Source organism: Mercenaria mercenaria, chromosome 5, assembly GCF_021730395.1.
Source record: "Mercenaria mercenaria strain notata chromosome 5, MADL_Memer_1, whole genome shotgun sequence".
In the NCBI taxonomy this organism is placed as follows: Eukaryota; Metazoa; Mollusca; class Bivalvia; order Venerida; family Veneridae; genus Mercenaria; species Mercenaria mercenaria.
The window spans coordinates 6,208,612-6,230,759 of NC_069365.1; the positions used below are offsets into that span (position 1 = coordinate 6,208,612).

Here is a 22,148-nt window from a genome sequence, read left to right on the forward strand (position 1 = left end):
TAGCCATCGACCTCTTTCAGTGGTTTAAATCACACACCTGTCAGAGAGAAGATTATGCTGCAGTGCTGGAAGACCTTAATCTTGATGAAAACATGTTTGTAAGACACGTTCAGTGTAGGTGGCTGACATTGATACCCGCTCTTGGAAGACTACTCAAGCATTGGGAGGGTTCTAGTAGATATTTCTTGAAAGCGCTACCACAGATTAGTAAAGATCAAGGAACTGACAAGTATCTGAAGAAGAATTCTAGGTACCTCAGGATTTGTGAAAAGCTGAAGTCCAAAGAAATTCTAGCACAGATTCAGTTTCTTATTAGTGTGGGGCCAGTCTTTGAAAGATTTTTGATCATGTTCCAAAAGCAAGAGCCTCTAATTCACATGTTGTATTCAGAAGCCTGTGACCTTATTAGGACATTGATGCTTAGATTTGTCAAACATGACATTGTTGCAGATGCCATCGGGTCTAAACTGGTTAAATTAGATGTGAAAGATCTGAACAACTGTCTTGATTTGAAAGAGATGGAAGTTGGTAGTGACACTGAGAAGACGTTATCTAAGCTTGACTCAGGAAAGCAGAAAAGTCTGCAATATGACATGAGGAAATTTTATCAAGAAGTAACAAGTTACTTGGCTAAAAAGCTTCCGGTTGATGTTGCTTTGGTAAAAAATATTCAGTGTTTACATCCAGAAGTAAGAGAGCAGGAAAGTGCCTTTAAACACTTGAAAAGGCTATCAGAGACTCTGCCAGGTATTTCAAAAGAAGAAGTTCCTTTAATCAGGGATGAATGGAAGTTGTATAGAGCAGATGATATTCCAGATAGCAAGATATATAATGACCAGGATGAGATTGATAGAATAGATCATTATTGGGGCTATGTCTTGAGCAGGAAAACACCATCAGGTCGTCTAAAGTATAAAAATCTGAGAAAGTTAGTGATAAGCTGTTTGTGCATAAGTCATGGGAATGCAGATGTCGAAAGAAGTCTGTCTATCAATAAGAAACTGTTAACTAATGAAAGAACACTATTGTCTGAAGAATCCCTGAATGGCCTCAGGTTGACTAGGGATGCTGTTGGTATGTACAAGGGTAAGGTCACAGACATTCCAATGACCAAAGATCTACAGTCTTCTGTTGCCAAGTCCTATCAGAAGTATAAGGATAGAATTGAGACAGAAAAAGCTGAATTTAGATTGACTGAAAGTAAAAAACAAGCATTGAAAGAACAAAGAGAAAAAGAACAGCAGTCACTGAAGCTGAATGAAGAAAGAAAACGAAAATTAGGGGAAAAAGAAAAGAAGTAAAGAAGAGTGAACAGCAGTTAAAGGATGATCTGTCAAAAGCAAAGCATGTCTTTGCAGAAGCAAATATAGACTTTCTGAAGCAATAAAGAAGAAAGACTTCCAGGAATTAGACATAGCACAAGGATTGTTACAGGTTGCCAAATCAAACCTTGATAAGGTTGGTGATGCTTTGGAATGTTGCAGAGAAAAAAGGCAAGACATTGATTGCAAGCGGCAAAAGATGCTTGACAATTTTATGTACAAACAGAAAACATCATTGGACTCAAGTAAATCAAACAAGAAAGGAAATTGACTATACAGAGAGAGGATAAGCCACAAAACCAGCTCTTGGTTATATAGCTTTAATATGGTGTGACACAATCATGTATAGGAATATTATATGTATTGCAAACTGATGTTAACAATATATTAATACAGTGCACAACATTCATATCTGCTAAGTCCATCATTTAGGGTTATTTTTAAAATGGGGCATGGCTTGCTAGATGTAGAAAATACATGTTTGGTTGTTTTAGTATTAGATTAGTACTTGTATGTCAATGTTTTCAGCTAACATTTTAAAATCTACTTGACCTTGCATTTTAGAAAATGTTATTGCTAATGCATGATACTTTACTTTGCTGTATCATTTAGATGCTTTGTGGCTTATAGTGCCTTTAATAATACCATTGCCTGTAATTATATAAAGAGCTACACATAATCACTTTGTACTGTCTAGATTAACTAGACTGTTCTAGGGAAGATGAGCAGAAAACACTTGGCTTATTTTTGGACAAAATCTATATGTTTCAAAGAACTTTTCAGGCATAGTATTAAGGCCCAGTTGTGAAACATAATGCTTAAAGTTTTCAATATATCTCCCTAGAACAGTAGCTTTTATATAACATTGTGATTTATGATATGTAAAAATGTTCAGTTTGAATAATAAAATGAAAAAAAAATTTTAGGTTGATGGCAGCACTTCCATTGACTTCAGAACCTGATGAGAATGAAAACAGCTTCATACACCAAAGAATGAGTTCATTTCAAGTGTTTACATGATGGCACATGTGAGTAATTAGAAGATCAAATGGTAAGTTGACCGTTACAAGATCCTACTTTTAATGATCTGATTCCTACTTTCCTCCTACTTTTCTCCTACTTTTTTATGTTAGAGGCTCCTACTTTTCTCCTATTTTTTCTTCAAAAGTCACTGGAAAGCCTGTGGATATATTTTTTTGCCGTTCCTCAACTCTGACCCTTTCGGCGGGGGATTCCAATTCATCGAATTTGCTTGTTTCATATTATCTTTAACGTGCAATAATCAAGTTTACTGAAATCTGTTGATTGGTTATAACATTAATTAAGACTTTGTGATATGCTGTCTGTACATAGTATTGTATGTTATTTTGTTTTATATTGATGCAAATATGTTTGTTTGTATATCTGTAATTGTTGATAGATCTCCTTCCTGGAGGTAATAAAGAATCTCTCTATCCTATGTTCTATAACTGGTTCATCATTCGATCGAGAACGGGAGAATGGTGTTGTCTCCCGCTTCTTGAACACAAAAGTAGCGGGGTAAAATAAAACCTCGTCAATGAGTTGACTGGCTTTTTTTCCGGCGTAGCTGTCTGAGCCAACTTTTGACCTACTTAAAGAACCAGTAAAAGTTGTAAATTTACAATTCTTCAACCAATAAAAACATCGATACTGGACAGATACTTTTAACTGGCTGAAACTGATATACTGTTTCACAAAAAGTTTCGTGACATTTCAACATAGACTTGGATACAATAGATACTGTCTCAAATGACGTTTATCGGAGAAACACTTAAACAAATATTACTGTAGACAGGAGGTGTTTATACACGTAATATTGGAGTTTACCTGGATGATGTTTGGTTTTTAATCTTGGAACTCCAAAATTGTGTAACTATTTTTATATAGTGTAGTTGACGGTGGTGGTGTGCTCGGCCATCTCCTTAAACTCTTTCATGTACATGCGGATTGATTTCCAATGCTTGATTAAACTAATAGTAATAAATGCAAGTTCTTGATATGACTTTGAATGACAAAATTATGTCTATTCGCTGGTATTTCAACCGAGAAGTGTCAGAAATAAAGTGTAAATTTAAAATCGCATATTCGAACTTAACAAGTAATGCAGTTCTTATATAAACAACGCGCTGTGGACTGTTCTTTTATCTTAATCTTTATCTTAACTGCAATCCAACTTTAAGTGTAGTATTTGCATATTCTTATGTAAACAACTCGTGGGAGACTTTTATTTAACTTTAACTGCAATTAATCATTATCTTTTTCAGAGATATTTCTTGTTTGTATTACTCTTAAATAACTTGATTGACTATATACAGTGAAACCATAGCGCGTGAACAGGATATCAAACAATTAGGATGGTAAACTGATTTCCTGTGATTCAGATGGACGTTAGCTTCCTTTTCAGGCGGAATCATTTCGTATTATTTCTCCCGGCCGCGTACTCTGGTCTATGTCTATGTTTGAAGAAATATTGCAAGTCTTTGTCTTTGTAGCCAAAAAAAAAACAAAAAAAAAAAACAAAACAACAACTGAAAATCAAGTGAGTTATAAAAATATTCTCGAAAATGGCAGAAATGTGATGCAGCTCTTTTCGTGTTAGTCACGTAGTAAAATGTGGTTTTAAACAGTAGGAATTTACCTGAAAATTATACAATTTCATTGACAATTATTGATTTATGCTCTTTTATCTTCACTTTGATTTTGATTTTCTTGCTTTTAAAATATCTCATAAGTAATTTGATACGCGTTAAAAGCTCACTTTGCGCATATTAAATTCATGTATTCGCGACACTGAACTATGTTTTATCTGTCATTAGTACCCGACAGCACCACGATTCCCAGAGTGTACTATCTCTTGTCAGGCTAGTAAAAATTTATTTTTAGATATTTTTGAACTAAGATTGTGAATTTGTTGACGGTCAGCTCAACGTAGAACGTGCGCGATAGATATTTGCATGTTCGTGTTGTTATCATTTGTTTCAAACAATTTCCGTAATGACTGCATTATGTTAGATGCAATTTAACGTTACCTGCAGTTTAACTTGCCACGCTCTGTTGACTACAATGAAACTATTGAACCTAGTATACGTTTCAAGTGAACATATATATAAACATTCCTCGCTGTACACAACAATGTCTAATTTATCACAATATTATGTAATTACTCTTCCTAATTAGGCCTTTGTCAATAACGTTCAACAATAAACTTCATGTGATGTCGACATAATGGACTTTTGTGCTTACTGTCAAGCATATGAACCACGGTTATTTCATATAACGTACGTGTAAGTAGTTATTCGTATTTTACCCAACCGTGCGGATAAATTGGATGAAAATGGTTACACTCATACTGTGTTTTAATCGTTTTCGGTAAGGTTGATACAGTGGAAAATGTATTTCGCAACATTTTTGCTCGTATGTTAACAAATGGATGTTTATACATGATTATAAAGTGGAGAAGGGAATTCGGAAATGATAAAGGAGGGTCTTCCAATTTTTTGACATTGTGATAAAGTTGGATATTTGTTTCGAAGGATTAGTAAAAAGATAATTTGTAAGTACTGATTGGTTGTAAATTATTGTCGGTATATATATATATGGTCCCGCAAGACAGTTATATGTCTGGAGTTATTTTTTGTCAAGCTCGATTTGTGTTCATAATACATGTGTCTTCAGGTCGAATATGAGAAAAATGTCAGCAAAATTCTACACAATACATGCTACAAAATAACATGTTTTGACAGTGTGTTTGTCTTTTATTTACGTCGCAATGCTTATGTAGGTCTTGGGTCTGAATTCACGGTACGTTTAATTTGACGGTAGGCAAGTTTTGATACCTATTCCTTGACACAAACCTTTGGCCTGCAGGACGCCATACATATTCCTAGATACAAACCTTTGGCCTGCAGGACGCCTGTCTTTAAGAGAAGCTTTATTAAGTTTGGTAGATTGACGTGAAACAATGTATTCAGTACGCGAAAACCTTAAATTCATCATTGGAAGACACGAACTTTTTTTGCAGATTTATTTCATATTTTGTGATATGAGTTCATATACAAAAGCACCGTAAGTGTCCGCTCATCTAAACACATAAATAATAAATAGCATATATGTCACATTAATAGCCACGAATCCAGAAATATGAAGAAAAAATACCTATTAAAACATATTCATATTTAACTGAAGTTATAGTTTAGAATCACGTGTACCATACAATAGATTTTTGAAGAGTAAATCCCGTTTCTTCTATACTGTAACCAGTATACATGTTATACAATAGATTTTTGAAGAGTAAATCCCGTTTCTTCTATACTGTAACCAGTATACATGTTATACTAATACAAGCATCTAGCAAAAACTTTTCCAAATCTCTTTAAATGAAACCTCAAAATTAATAGCGTGTTTAATCTATTGCCATTTAGTACTAAGACAGTGAGTACATTCTAACTTAAGTTTAGTTTTCGTTTTGAAAACAATACGAGCATTGTTTTACATTAGTCACTTTTCCATTCTAAATTAATGTAATGCTTTTATCATAAGTAACACTGTGTCACTTTTCTGGAAAAAAAATCGTATAATAAACTCGTTAATTTCACCCGCTTCACCAGTGTTAAGCATCAGCTCATTGTTTGGGATACACTTTTATATCATCTTTCATGTCAATACTTCGAACAAAACCTCGAACGTAACTTTACACGTTTTGAGCAGGTATGTGAATCATAAACCGTATTGAATGAAACCGCGATGAAGGTATAATAAATGTAGATATGTGTTTAACCTTCCGGATCGTCTCCTTTTGTTGTTTGATTTATCATCATTTGACTGCAGGCATTATAATAATGGCGTTTGTGACAAGTGAGACGTGTCATCTTAAAACAAACATTTTGTGTAATAATAAAGAATATACATTGTAATGTAACAAGGAAGAGTATCAGAAACACATTACACTACCTGGCGGGGTCTTGCATAATATATTGAAATCGGATGTAACCAGAAACAGACCGGGCTGTAATTCCTATTGAAAATCATTGTCAATATTCCCGGAGGAAAGTTAAACAAGTATGAGGAAAATGTGACGTTTAACATGTTTCTGCTTTAATTAACGTATGTAATCAATTATTCAGTACGTAAAAAAATCTCACAGAAATAAATTGTCTATTAAAGGATTTTGTCATATCACAACCAGTAATGACATGTTATAACTCTCACTGTTTGTGCTGGTGATATGAAGCAACAACATACAGTAACAGTTATATTCTCACCGAGTTATATACATGTATACAGAGTGGATATAACCATCTACTTTATAATAAGATGTACTTAAATCTCCAAATATTCCTTTTCACTTCAGTTTTTTTCGTCGGCAAGTCATTCTTTATTCAAAATGAATCACGCCGACTTAATGTGGCTAGCTAGTAGCACGTTTATCTGCATATCATGTTTTACTAAGGTATGACAATTAATTTCGGCATAAAAAGTTTTCAGAGGAGAGGAGCGTAAATCAATTAGATGGAAATACAGATTTTATATAAATATCGAAAGCAAAGCATTAACGTTGTGCTAACACAATAAATCATACCCTAAGTGGTGGTGGTGGTGTGTGTGTGTGTGTGTGGGGGGGGGGGGGGGGGGGGGGTTATAGGAATGGTCTCCGTCCGTCCGTAACAATTGTGTCCACCTCATATAACTTAAACTCCTTGAAGGATTTTCTTGAAATTTTAGTCAAATGATCACCTCATCAAGACGATGGGCAGAACTCATGGGTCAGCCTTGTCGGCTCAAGGTCAAGGCCACAACTCAAGGTCAAAGGTTTGAGCTATTTTGTGTCCGCTCTGTATCTCCTAAACCCCTTGAAGGATTTTTATATGACTTGGTTGTAATATAAAATATATTTAACAATGTCAATACTTCCACCCAATACCATCAGTCATTTCACTATCCATTATAAAACAGCAGCGGGGAATATAGCTGTCTTTCAGACTGCCTTGTTGGTCTTTTTTTGTAATTTAAACATTAGTGTATGTTATATGAACGGACAAAATGCTGACATGCATACTAATTTGCTTAACTGGTTTCCGTATAAAACATCTTAGACAGAAATGAATAACGAGCGGACATGATACGGAATATCCGAAAAAGGAGGCAATATTTCACAAATCTGATGAAAAATTATTTAAAAACTTGGATGATATTCAATTGTATTCCATGCGTAAGTCAAATTTTAGATTGTCATTATATATCTGAATGTGTCAAAAGTCTGATACAATCATTTACATTCACAATTATATAAATCTATTCATGCAAATAACTTTTCCTTTATCTACGGAAAAAATAGTGCAAAAATAATTAATTGTTAAACATAACAAAAGCTTCTAAAAGGGCCAAGTTCATATTTCAGAAAGGATAATTTTTGCTAACACAAACTTTTAAAACAGATATTGATAAAAAGCAAACCGACAGGCCTAATTTGCATATTGAGACATTCAAAGTTTTTTTTAGTTTTTTTTTTTAAAGTATGATTTTTATCAAAGCCGACCAGAAAAATTATCGAACCATTGCTAATGTTTTATTTTTATTTGCTGCTGTATAATAGTTTCTTTCTTTTTCCAGCTTTTATGTGTCTTTAGGTAAATAAATTCAGCTAAGAAAGTTCTAAATATTTTTATGTGATTCAAAGGTCCTGAGGCCATACCAAATTGATTTGTCGTTCGTCGGAACTACCGCATCAATGATTTCATTCCCGAGAAAAAGAAAAAAAATTCACCCGCCCGCACATACATAAAAATCGCCGAAAAAAATTTTTTTTTCTGATTACGCGGTCCGGAATGATAACAGTAAACAGGTTTTATCGTTGTTTTAATGCGTCAAAGTGATATTGATCGGAATCCATGCGTTCGTAATACATGTAGCTGATGACACAAATTCAAAAAGTCAGGAATTTTGGTGTTGTTCATCATTTGTTTTAAATCTGGAGTGTCTGTGCTAGTGCCACACATGGCCTTCCATGTGCCGGTAGGTGATGAAGTAGGCACGTTCTACGATTGTTCAAATTATACAGTGAAAAGAACAAAGCCCGACTTGTAAGACGTGCACGGCCACGGGGATTCAAATTGAAAATATTTGGATTAAACATAGAAATATTGTTCAGATAAAGTTTTCAAACCATTTGTTATCAATGTGTTTAGTTAAATTTTAGATCTAGAGCCAAAGCCAGTGCTTTCTTGAAAAAAAAGTATGTTCACAGATCCTGACTGATCCATCACATTAATTGTCCCGGGGCCCAAATCGTTTTGAACGTAACTTCTTTATTATGGCAGTCAGATATTCTATCAAATACATATATTCATTTTTAAAAAATGTTTAGCTTTTCAAATAAGTTGTGTAGATATAAAAAAAAATAATTTCTGTCGTATTGTAACCCCAACTTTCCGTTTGTATATTAATTGACTGTGAATTGATTGAAAGAAAGAATCTGAAAAAACAGACCTACCCAACTCAAAATTTCTTGGTCAATCAAAGCACAACAAATAACACTTTTAAAGAGTGGCCATATTGGGATCATTTTTTGTTCGTCTGTTATCATTTTTGACTGAAATGAACCTCTACCACAAAAACTTCAGCTATTAATTAAGCTTATCTTTTAAGAAATTATTCCAATGGATTCGAGCAATGTCGATGCATTTGTGTGTCAACTCCGTTTGGTCTCATTGGTCAAGTGATTTATCACTTTCCCCTCACCTCTACCGTTTGGAGTTTCACTAGGGGCACAAAGTTGCTCATGTGTCGAAGCCATCTAACTGGGTTTCAGAAGATATGTTATTCCACTTGGGTGCCTGTTTTGTCTTAAATATTCCTCATCCTCTGCCGTTAAATGTGCACACCTTCAGATTAATGTAGAACAATCAAAATTAAAAATAAGACACTCATCCCTCAGTAATTATAAATACAAAATAAAAACAAAGTGATTCAGTGAGTTTTAGCAAGAATTAATTTGCAAAACCATTCATGTAGTCTTTAAAACATACAGAAAAGCTATCTACTGTCTTAGTCACACTGTAAATGTTTAAGTTCTGTGTTATTCTTAAAGAAATGTTAACTTCATGTATAATCATAAGTGCAAAAAAAAAAAAAAATACCCGCTCGCTCCATGTAAAAGCTACCCGCCTCTGAAAAAATCAAAATTGAGAAAAAAAAAAAAAAAAAAAAAATTCGCTCACTCGCTCCCATTTTTTTTTTTGAAAATTTTCCGAAAAACTATTAATCAATTTGGTATGGCCTGAAGGCCAGTATGCGACCGTCCGAACATAAAACAAGCACTTTGTGCATGTTCACTTTATGTTGATGCTGTTTTCAATTGGATGGAAGTGTAAGATAGGCTCAGTACCCAAGAACGTTTGAAACTTAACAAATACACCTTTCTCTACTATAATATGCCATGAATGAGTTGATTTATTTAATATAGGTTAGAGACAACAGTTTACTTATTTCTTGGCAAAATACACACTTTTTACAGGGTTATATTGCAATCAAATGAAGAAGAAGAAAAAAAGAACACCAAAATTTTGGTTTAAGATATCGAAATCCTTTGAGACTAAGTTCTGATTTATCTACGTTTTCAACTTTTCTCAGGACTAATCTGTGAATGCATGTCACATTAGCATTTATTAAAGAACTAATTGGTGAATGCATGGCACACTCGCATTTAGATCTACCACAGGAGTGATTTTTGAATGCACGGCGCACCAGCATTTACTACAGAAATGACTTGTGAATGTAAGATTTAGCAGTTCTTACTCATCTGTCACTTGTTTAATGCTTTATATCCAAACATATGTTTAAAACAAGGAAATTACTATTTGTATTTAAGAGCTTAACAGTTCCATGTTACACGTGTTCTCATTCCTTAAATGCAGAACTGAATTCATTTCATTCAGCAACGCGAAACTATTACAGTAACGTTATTTTAATATATTGCACCTCAAATGCTAGTTCAGTTCTCCGTGCATGTAATTTTCATTAATGGCAAGATAAGGTAACTTCTTTAAAAAAGATTCACGACCGCATTAGTCAATGCACACTTTAAGCTACGAAACGTGCATGCACTCTGCACTTTTACATACGATCGGGTATTTATAAAGCAAAAGCAAAATATAGTTTTTAAAGTAAAGTTTTCATGTTTTTTATGTAGAACATACTTCACAGAACACATATTGTACAATTATAATCTAGGAAACTTTGACAAAAGGAAAGACTAAATAGGAGGGGCCGAAAAATGGGCGAGGGTTGGGGTTGCGAAATGACCATTTTTGCAATCGTCTGGGGATAAGTAATGACCAAAATGGGGACGAGTTCACTTGGGCACGAGTTGACTGTAAATCATCTACGGGAAGTCACTCCGTATCAAAGTGACAGAGTCGAACTTAAGTTGCAAGCTATTTCCACAGGAAACTTGCAACGGAGTATACAATACAGCTCAAAGCGCCTGCACACATCTTAAGAAAATATTATCTATTCAATTCGGAAACCTGTGGAATGTTTCATCCACCAATCAAAACGTAAAGTTTTAATCAGCTGTTACAATTTATGAACTTCAAACCGCTGATATAAACAGGAAGTAAAGATGAAATCGATACCGACCTGTGCCGGAAAAATAGAGCCCGAAATGGATTCTTGAAATAAATGCTTTTCCTTTTCTCTCATGACGTATTAAAATATACACGTGTTAAAGGGATAAAATAGATATTTGAAAATGAAGTTGTTAGAAAATCAATGAGACAAGAAAAAATACAGTCAAGTAAATTGAATTAGCATATATCAAGAAATGGCATGTCGAAACGGACTGTTTCCGTATATTTCAACATTTTAGATACATGAGTTTATCATCAAAATGTCATTAGTTGAAAAAACATAAGGTTACATTTAGTTCGTTTTTCAGGCTTTAGTAAAACATTTAGGTTGCAACCTGGTTTCAAAAAAAAAAAAAAATAGAAATACTGGAAATTTTCACGAATAAATAGTACGACTGAAATTATTCTTCTGCAGTTTCGTTTCTAATAGAAAGAAAAAAAAAAACTAAATAAGTGTACATGTACTCAACTTTAGCAAAATGTTCTGAAAACGCATTAACAATTTCTTAAAAAAAAACTTTTTTTTTCTTTTCAGATGTCCTGGGCAACATGGTTGCAGTAAAGTACAAGAGGAGATTGCTGTTAGCTCCATTTGTTCTATTTACCATGTATGTTCTATTAACTGACATGGAACCAATAGCATCGACTGAAGGATGGATGCAACTGTCTGCAGATATAACTAATACCTCAATATATCGCAATAAGCGTTTAAATACAAACGATGGACACTGTATTATAACGGACAGCACAACAAGAAAACTCCATTCAATGGACTTCAGAGTGATCGTTATTACTTATGATAGGCCGTACCCTTTACTGAGGCTACTAGAATCATTAGACAGAGCTGATTATGGGGGAGACAGGGTAGTGATTGATATCTGGTTAGATAGGTCCAAATTACAATTGGTACACAACGAAACCTTACAGTCGGCTTTAGATTTCAAGTTCAGCAAAGGGAGATGTAATGTATATGTCCATCCAGTTCATGTCGGGATCACAGGACAGTGGCTTTCGGTATGTTCATATTTATTCGTAAAATCTCTCTCTCTCTCTCTCTCTCTCTCTCTCTCTCTCTCTCTCTCTCTGAATGCCCGGTTAAATAGCTTAGAAGCTAAAAGCACATGTCTTAAATCTGAAAACGATGTAAGTTCAAGTCCGCGATAAATGTTAAAGTCTCGATTTTTCTGATGTATATGAAAACCTTGTGAATTGCAGAAAATAAGTCAGAACCTGAAAGGGTAATCGATTGCTATTTCACGACTATGTTGTAAACGCGGCATCGTTTAAACAGACAGATCAGCAAAACTCTCTGTCTCTAGGACTACTACCATGGTCGTGTTTTGCAGTCGTTCGCTTTGAATCACTTGCCCCCAGCCACTGCCGCTTCAAAACCTCCATTCGATTCTCATATTAGGAAGTCGTCCTGTTGGCTTAGGGAAGGTTGGTGGTGGTGCCCACGTATGTCTCTGATAATGACTGGAGAGGCACTGAACTAATGAAATTGTAAAGTAGCGATATGACTTAAAATAAAGCTTATGAGCCATACTGTTTGTCTTTTTACTAGATTAATAGATAATAACGGTTAACTAGAAGATGCTTTTGTAAAAACGCGCATATCTCCCCCAATGCAAAGTCGTATAGGCAAGAAGTCAGTAGGGGTCAGGAGCGAAAGTCAAAGAGACATTGATGGTTGGCTGCAATAGGGATCATCTACATGGCATGTCCAGTCATACCGTTAAATTTCATTTCAACACTCATGGCCTAGTGGTTCTCAAGTCACTGTTCAGGCTCCTGTGACCTTGACCTTTGATCAAGTGACCCCAAAATAAATAGGGGTCATCTACTCTGCATGTCCAATCAACCTATAAAGTTTCAACATTCTCGGTCAAGTGGTTCTCAAGTTATTTTCCGGAAATGATTTTACATGACCAGGCCCCTGTGACCTTTACCTTTAATAGACTGACCCAAAAATCAATAGGGGTCATCTACTCTGCATGTTCGATCATCCTATGAAGTTTCAACAATCTGGGTTAAGTGGTTCTCAAGTTATTGATCGGAAATTGTTTTCCATGTTCAGGCTCCTGTGACCTTGACCTTTAACAGAGTGACCCCAAAATCGATAGGGGTCATCTACTCTGCATGTTAAACCATCCTATGAAGTTTCAACATTCTGGATCAGGAGGTTCTCAAGTTATTGATCGGAAAATGGTATCAATGTTCAGGCCCCTGTGACCTTGACCTTTATTGGAGTGACCCCAAAAACAATAAGGGTCATTTACTCTGCATGACCAATCATCCTATGAAGTTTCAACATTCTGGATCGAGTGGTTCTCAAGTTACTGACCGGAAACGGTTTTCCATGTCCAGGCCCCTGTGACCTTGACCTTTAATAGAGTGACCCCAAAATTAATTGGGGTCATTTACTCTGCATGTCCAATTATCCTATGAAGTTTTAACTTTCTGGGTCAAGAGGTTCTCAAGTTACTGACCGGAAATGGTTTTCAATGTTCAGGCCCATATGACCTTGACCTTTAACAAAGTGACCCCAACATCAACAGGAGTCATCTACTTTGTATGTTCAATCATCCTATGAAGTTTCAACATTCTGGGTCAAGTGGTACTCAAGTTATTGATCGGAAATGGTTTTCAATATTCAGGCCCCTGTGACCTTGACCTTTGATGGAATGACCCCAAAAACAATAGGGGTCGTCTATTCCAGCAGCCCTACAACCCTATGAAGTTTGAAGGTTCTAGATCAAATGGTTCTCCAGTTATTGATCGGAAATGAAGTGTGACGGCTTGACGGACGGACATGGCAAAAACAATATGTCTCCCCAAGAGAGGGGGAGGGTGGTGGGGAGACATAATTAAGGACATTTGAATATCATGTGTAAAATACGATAAATGAATTGCAATGCTATCTGTTGATACAGACAACGATACTTAATATGTGGGTAGGAAAAACACACTTGACATTATAATCAACGATATCCGGCTTTTGAAATACCAGTACATCTTCCCTGTTTGATTACTTTATCTTCCCTGTTTGATTACTTTGTCCTACTATTTCCTCCTTCAGTATACACGATCGACATGCACTTTGAAATATAGAGAGTCTGCCATTGTTTTATTTCATTATTCTTGTAATATGATCGACTGTCTTAAGATTTCTTCTTCATGCATGGAGGGATTCAGATGTAACTTGGCATAAAATAATATTTACCACCATGAGGCACCATTGTTTTTAGAATTACGTCTCTTTGTTATTACTATAAATAGATTATATTGTAACGTTTTTATTACTGGCTGTAGGGAAAAATCGGCTTTTTTAATTAAAATGACGACCTTCTTGCATAACAAGTTCAAGGTCAAAACAGTATCTGAGTATTGTTACACCTGGATGCATTTAATAGGGATTAGATACAGTTTTCGGATTGGATGTAATTTGTATTGTCGTAAAATATCGAAAAAGTAAGCACTTTTTTCGTAATGTTAACTTGATGGCTGAATAGTTATTATGGACGAAATATTAACTAAGGTATCTTTTTTAATTTTCTAAATTTTCGCTTCCATGAGGCTTGTTTTATCTGCGATATATACCCTTAAGGCACTCTGGTTCTTGTTCTCACATTTCAACCTGCACCTATAAACACATTGTTCATATATATTTTGTGGTGTTTTAACGACTAGCTCCATATTAAAAAAAGAAACATTCAAGCGACAAAGTTTTATTACATGATAATTGAACAGCATATAAAACATGTGTAACTCAGTAAAACAAAAATTATACAGATCCATTGAATTTAGGAGGACTGCACAAAGGGGGGCACATTTTCAGAGAGTCAACACTTTTAAAACTGTTACATATCTCCGTTTTGATGCAATAACGTCCCAGTGCTGAAATGTCACATTAGGTTAAACTTAAGTTTTCAGCAACTTTTTGAGAAGTATTCAGTCGAACGGGACAGTACGGTAAAACATGCATTTGGACAGGTAAATTGTTGGTAATAATGTTGCTCGTTTACAAAATATTTCTGTGTTTTAGTGGTGTACTACTAAACATTAAAAGTTAAAACCAGTGATGACCAGAAGACATGTCCAGTTTGAGTGAGCACCATGCTAGTTTGCGTTATATAACACAGAAGTAGGCTTTAGGGATATATACCATCATTTATTCATTATTTCGGAATAAACTGTCCATACTTGCAATTAGACCTTTAAAACGGACACGGAAATGTAAATGTAAATGTTGACTTACTGTGTACTTTGGTTAAAAACCGGGGGATTTCTCAAAATATAGAATTCGAAACTAGTAAATTTCAATAAGCAATGGCGTCGCAAATAGTCACAAATTGGGTCTTTATATAAGCATGTTATATACCATGTTTGGTGGATAATATTCACTCCAAGCTTAAGTTGTTGTCCGAAAACTGTTTTTCATCTATTTCTATTTACTACCTCAAGCGGCCCCAAATACAATCCAAGCCTTTCTATCCTAGTAAGTTTCGTGGTAATATTTCGATCTTATTGCGAGTTATTGAACTGATTTTTATTCTGTTTTAAATATTACTATTTCAATGTTTATATCACACCATGTTTATATTATACTGTGTTCAAGCCAACTTAATTGAATAACCTTCTTGATTGAATAACCTTCTGTTCTGTTCTATTTTAAATATTGGCGACCTTGACATTGACTTAGGCGGTCCCACTAGCTTCTACAGAAGCTTGCTATATACAGAGTTTGGTAATAATTTGTCAATTTAAGCTATAGACTGGAGACCACCTGCTCTGCTCGACGATCCAATAATTGAATGATTTTTCTTCTATTTTTAATATGATATTTTGACCTTGGAAGCATTTACCCTAATGCCATCAACATTGCCAAAACAAAGTAAAGTTCTAATCGGGATGTAAACCACAAATCTTCAAAATTCCTAAATGTAAAAATGTACTCTAGACCAGCGCCTTAGATCATTGCATACAGTGGAGTTTGTAAAGTACAGCACATTTAGTAATGAACCTTCTGCCTGCAAACACAATTCGAGCCTTGGTTTTTTTGCAAACTGTAGTCACGTGACATGGTGAATGCACAAGGTTTTTTTTTACCTCTGATAAATTTGGAAATAAAAAGCTTATTTGGACATAATTTTGTTATTAAGTGTGTTACAATAAACTTTGGAAGTTTGCCGTTGGAAGTGCTCAATAGTTTACCAGTTAAAATATTGGTTAGACGTGACAATACAAACAAAAAATACATGGACAAAGGCGGTCAATCTACTCGGTTGGCGGACAATGGCGGCCGTAGTGAACATAACGACTGGTCAAAAGTTCGTCAAAAGCGGAAAAGAATGTCGACAGGTGGAGCATCTGAACCAGGTGGGACATTTGAAAATCCTACAACAAATAAGAACAAAATAACCAAAGAACAGTTTAAATCATTAAATACCGATGACAAACTAGTAGCCCTTTTTGACATGATCTCGTGTGCAAATTCAATCACAACAAGGGTCTCGAAAATAGAACACATAGTAGAAAATATCGTATCTGCAAATGAAAATACATATGACAAAATAAAAATTCTCCAATATAAAAGCATAGACCAAGAGGCCAGAAGCCGCAGAAACAATCTGATATTCAGGGGTATCCCTGAAGTGTTAATGAACGAAAACAGTGAATATGTCTTAGCTCGGTTCATTGAGGAAAATCTTGACATTGATGTCTCAGAGCTGTCTGTTGATTCTGTCCATCGCATCGGCGCTCCCGCCCGAGGTAAAACCCGACCAATAATAGGCAATTTCTCCAGCCAAAAAGAGACTGAGTTGATTCTCTCAAAAGCGTACTTGCTGAAGGGGAAAGATTTTGGCATCAACCGTGACTACCCACCCGAAATAGTACAGGCGCGATCCAGACTTTGGTCAACATACAAAGATATGAAGGCCAAAAACAGGAAAGGAGCGGTGTTTATCGGTTATCCCGCGAAACTTATTGTAAATAAAAAGATTATTCGGGATGAATTTCCGGACTGGCGAGAAATTATGCAACAGTCGAGGGTCGATGCCAGCAAACCTGTAAGTCTCCCGACAGATACTACAAATGTGGCAACCAGCAACATGTCCGAAGTATTGATGGAGTCGGAAAACTCTGAGTTCGAATCTTCAGCGAGCTCGTCTGATGATGATACAGGCCGAAACAACGATGAGACTGACCAGTACAGCGAAGAAATGCACAGGCTTCAGACGTTTTCAAATTCTCAGCAAGTCGGCCAACCTATTAACTTAAGTGCAAAACCAACCACGCCATGGAACAAAGTAGTGATTCATGGAAAAACACCACCTGACATACACACTACGGAATCGAACGGGGCCAGCGGAGGACCCGCTGATGTGAGTTCTAATCCTCGGTAGGACACCGGGTGAAATGTACAAACATTTGGAATAAACAATCATTACACAAACGCGACTGTAAACAACCGTGGGAAAATTTCACAGTCGAATAATTCGGAAACGGACTATAATCCTATTATGTCTATAAATAACAATAACCTGTTCAATATTTCGGCACTCAATGTTTGTGGCCTTAAAAGGCGAACTATGTATCCAAAGTTTTCTTCATTAGTACATAAATATGATATTTTTGGAGTGGTCGAAACAAAACTTGATGAACACGATGTAATAGAAATGAATAATTATGAATTTATTAATAAGCCTCGAAAACAGAAATATCTAAGGAAATCGGGCGGTATAGGCGCTTTTATAAAATCTGACATCGCTAAATATTGCGATTTTGTTGAAAGTCAGTCTGATTATATTTTGTGGTTGAAAATTAAGAAAACATTGACTGATTTAGATCAAGATATAATATTAGGTTTTGTATATGTACCACCATTATGTTCCAGATTCTACAATGAAGACGAATTTGATATTTTTGAAACAGAAATTGCATCTTTTTGTAGTACATATGGATATGTTTATATTGCTGGAGACTTTAATGCGCAAACATCAGATCTTCCTGATTATACAGAAAATGATTATTTTTTGTCAGATTATTTTGACTTAGACCACGAAACTGTAAGCTTTATTGATCAAAAGTCACAAATGGAATTTTTGAAAATGCCTATCAAGAGAGTTTCACAAGATAAAAAGAAGAATAATCATGGTTACAGATTTATTGATCTACTTAAAAATAACAATTTAGCTATAATGAATGGTAGGTCTACGAATGACCGCATGGGTAGAATGACCTTTAGAAATATATCAGTTATTGATTATTGTGTTTTATCAATGTGTGGATATTTGTATTTTGTTGATTTGAAGATTACTGAGGTAGATAGTCTATTTTCTGATGGCCATGCCCTAATAGAATTCTCATTAAGTTTTCATAAATCCGATTCTAATAATAGAGAACCAAGTAATGCTAACGGTAGTAGGAAGATTAAATGGAAACAACAAAATTCAGAGGAATTTGTTGCAAATATTGAAATACAAGAAATAGAATTATTACTAGAAAAATTATATACAAATAAAAATCAAGTTGACCAAAACAGAATTGATGAAATCGCAAATAAGCTCTCAAATAGTTTTGTTGAAAGCGCTGACAAGAGTTTCCAGCGTCAAAATACATTTCACAGTAATAGAAATAAAAAACATAAGCCTTGGTTCGGACCAGAATGCAAAGCTGCTAAAAAAGCATATAACAAAGCAAAGAAAAAGTATAACAAATATCCATCTGAATATAATAGATTGGTGTATAAAAATTTCTGTAACAAGTATAAAGCTACAATGAATAAATATATTAATAAATTTAATATGGACAATGAAAATAAGTTGAGAAATATGAATAAAAACCACCCAAAAGATTACTGGAGGTACATCAATAAAATTAATACAACAAATAAAAAAGTTGAGCAGCCTAACTTAGACGAATTATACGATTTTTTCAAGAATATAAATAATAACGAAGACCATACCACTGATGACTCTGAGATATTAAACGATATAGACTTAACAGATAAATAACGCTATATTAAACTCAAAGATCTCAAAGGAAGAAATTGAAAAATGCATTAGGCTACTGAAAAATAGTAAATCCACAGGAAGTGATGAGGTCTTAAATGAATACATTAAAAGCTCTAAAGAGAAGATGCTACCAATCTATGTATCACTGTTTAACATAATCCTAGAAACTGGAATTTTACCAACTAAATGGTCTGAAGGTATAATTATTCCTATTTATAAGAATAAAGGTGATTCTAAATCCCCAGAAAACTTCAGGCCAATCACATTATTGAGTTGTATAAGTAAACTCTTTACTTCGGTTTTAAATGAAAGATTAAACATATTTCTTCTAGAGAACAATACTTTGTCAGAAAATCAAGCAGGTTTCAGAAAAGACTACTCAACATCTGACCATATTTTTACATTAAACTCAATAGTGGAGATACTTAGACATTACAAAAAGAAGATTTTCTGCTTGTTTATTGATTTTAGCCAGGCTTTCGACTCAATATGGAGGGTAGGAATGTGGAAAAAATTTTAAGCAGCAAATATAAATGGGAAATTCTTCAGAGTTATAAGGAATATGTACGCAAACATTAAATCATGTGTCTCTCAAAATAACAACAAATCTCCATTTTTCTTATGTAACTGTGGGGTGCGTCAAGGGGAAAATTTGTCCCCTGTACTATTTTCTTTGTTCTTAAATGACCTTGAAACCTATCTCGAATCTAAGGGACACAATGAAATTAAATTCATCGACATAGAAAATGAAATTGATACTTTTTTGAAAATTTTAATTTTACTATATGCTGATGACACAATTTTATTGTCCGATGACCCTATAAAACTGCAAGAATGCCTAAATGATTTTGTAGATTACTGTAGAATTTGGAAACTAAAAATCAACATTAACAAAACTAAAGCGATGGTCTTCGGTTCAAGAAATGATGCCAATTTTGTATTTACCATCAACAACACACCAATAGAAATAGTAAACTCATACAAATACCTAGGAATCTTTTTTCCCAAGTCTGGCAGTTTTTTAACAGCTAGAAAGCATTTGGCCCAGCAGGCAAGAAAGGCTATGTTCCTGCTATATAAAAGAGTAAATAATTTATCTTTACCTCTAGACCTAGTGCTAAAACTTTTTGACCATACAATAGTGCCTATTCTACTCTATTCATCTGAAATATGGGGCTATGAAGATACCAATATCATTGAAAGACTACATACAGACTTTTTAAGAAAAATAACTAACCTCAGGAAAACCACACCTCTTTATTGTCTCTATGCAGAACTAGGCCGTTATCCTTTACATATTCTAATTAAATATAGAATGATTAATTATTGGAATAGACTAATAACAGGAAATAAGAATAAATTAGCATATCAAATTTACAAATATATGCTTCAAATGCCAAATTTTGATTCCAAATGGATAAAATGTATAAGACAGATTTTTACTCAGATAGGAAGACCAGATTTATGGGAAAATCAGAATGATATTCAAATAAAGTCACTGCAAAACCAAGTAAAACAAATTCTTATAGATCAAAATTTACAATCATGGCACGCTTCCCTGCCAAATTCAACTAAAGGATTAAATTATTCAAGTTTCAAAGAAGGAATAATGTTAGAACCATACTTGCTCTCTCTCAAAAAGTCTGAATACAATTATCTCCTTAGATTTAGGACTGGAAATCACTTTTTCCCTTGTGAAACTGGTAGATGGGATAATATTCATTTTGAACAAAGAACTTGTTTTCTATGCACTATGTTGGATGTAGCAGATGAATTTCATTATCTTCTAAAGTGTCCCTTTTTTGCAGATGAAAGAAAAAAAATATTTAAAAAAAGTATTATTATACTAGGCCAAATGTCCTTAAATACAAAGAGCTTCTTACAACAAATTCCAAACATCAACTATCACAACTCTGTAAATTTGTAAAAGTTTTACTTACTCTGGTTAGAAATAGATAATATCTATTATGTATCTTTCTAGTGTCTTATTATTGTAATCTATAATATTTTCATCAAGGTTGATTGTTAAGAAAAGAAAAAAATGCAGGAAATTGCTGAGCACTCTCGATGCACTTTTGACGACTTAATTGCTGATACACATATTTCGAAATTGTCAGCAAAACACCTGTCTTATACGTCTTTTTTTTAAAATGTTTTTATTCTTCTATATTATGTCAGTAAGAATATAAGACACATTATAATCCAACAAGTTCTTGCTTATATACATAAGAGTAGACTTACCTAATCATAGACTAACGAATAAAGTCCATTTGGTTATATTAAAATCCAAAGAATTACTATTACATAACTGCACATTGTGACATTAAAACAAAAACAAACGCACATGTTCTACAAAGCTATTTAGTAGGTCATAAACTTCCAATGATACCTGTATTATAGTATATAAATAGAATATTTATAGTCTATTTCAAAAATTACCCACAGTAAAGTGTATATCAAAACTATTAATCGGTCAAGTCATAATGAGTTTCAACATAGGCTATATAATTGGTGATTACATTTTTACAACATTTCCCCCTCTCCCTCTCTCTGTTCTTACTACATAGTTTCCTTCTGTAAGCATTCAATTTTTTCACTCAGTTACTTTGAGCAATTGATTGTTACTTAATGTGTCTTATTTTCTTTTTCCAAATTGTACCATGCTATATGTAAACCTTTTTTTTCCCAATGTACACACAACAATCACCATGTCATGTGAATCTGTGTAATTGTATCGCATTGTATACTCATATAACTGTAATGGTTTTTTTGAGTTAATAAAGGTATGTTCTGTTCTGTTCTGTTCTTTAAGCTACCTGTAGGCAAGATTTCACTCTAATATAAATTCATTAAGATGACACATTTAAAAAAATGTTTTTTGCAATAGTGATGTTGACATTGAATCAAGTGCCCAAAACACAATCCCAAGCTAGGTTGCTATATACTTTTTATCGTGGAAAATTTGCCAATGATCAGAACTACCTTGCCCCAAGCTAGTAATAACCAGGCATTTTCTATAATGGAACTATATCTGAATTCTTGTACGACATGCACCTTTACTGGGATAAACATAGTTTTATTTAAGTGCATTTTAATAACGTCACAAGATTTTATAAAAAGTGCATAGTCCATAGTACAAATGTAGTACTGTTTTCCTATAA

The 22,148-nt window shown here is 34.3% G+C and overlaps 1 protein-coding gene across 10 annotated transcripts in view; it reads left to right on the plus strand.

The window, feature by feature from the left end:
• The window catches only part of LOC123556349 (uncharacterized), a 60,448-nt gene that overhangs the window by 19,586 nt on the left and 18,714 nt on the right, over positions 1–22,148 (plus strand). The window contains exons 1-2 of one of the 10 annotated variants that reach the window (XM_045346988.2): positions 3,066–3,212; positions 11,505–11,983. In XM_045346988.2, coding sequence (XP_045202923.2) covers positions 11,519–11,983 — 465 coding nt within the window. In that variant the 5' untranslated portion in view covers positions 3,066–3,212; positions 11,505–11,518. The other 9 variants (XM_053542572.1, XM_045346984.2, XM_045346990.2 and 6 more) reach the window with 9 other exon arrangements.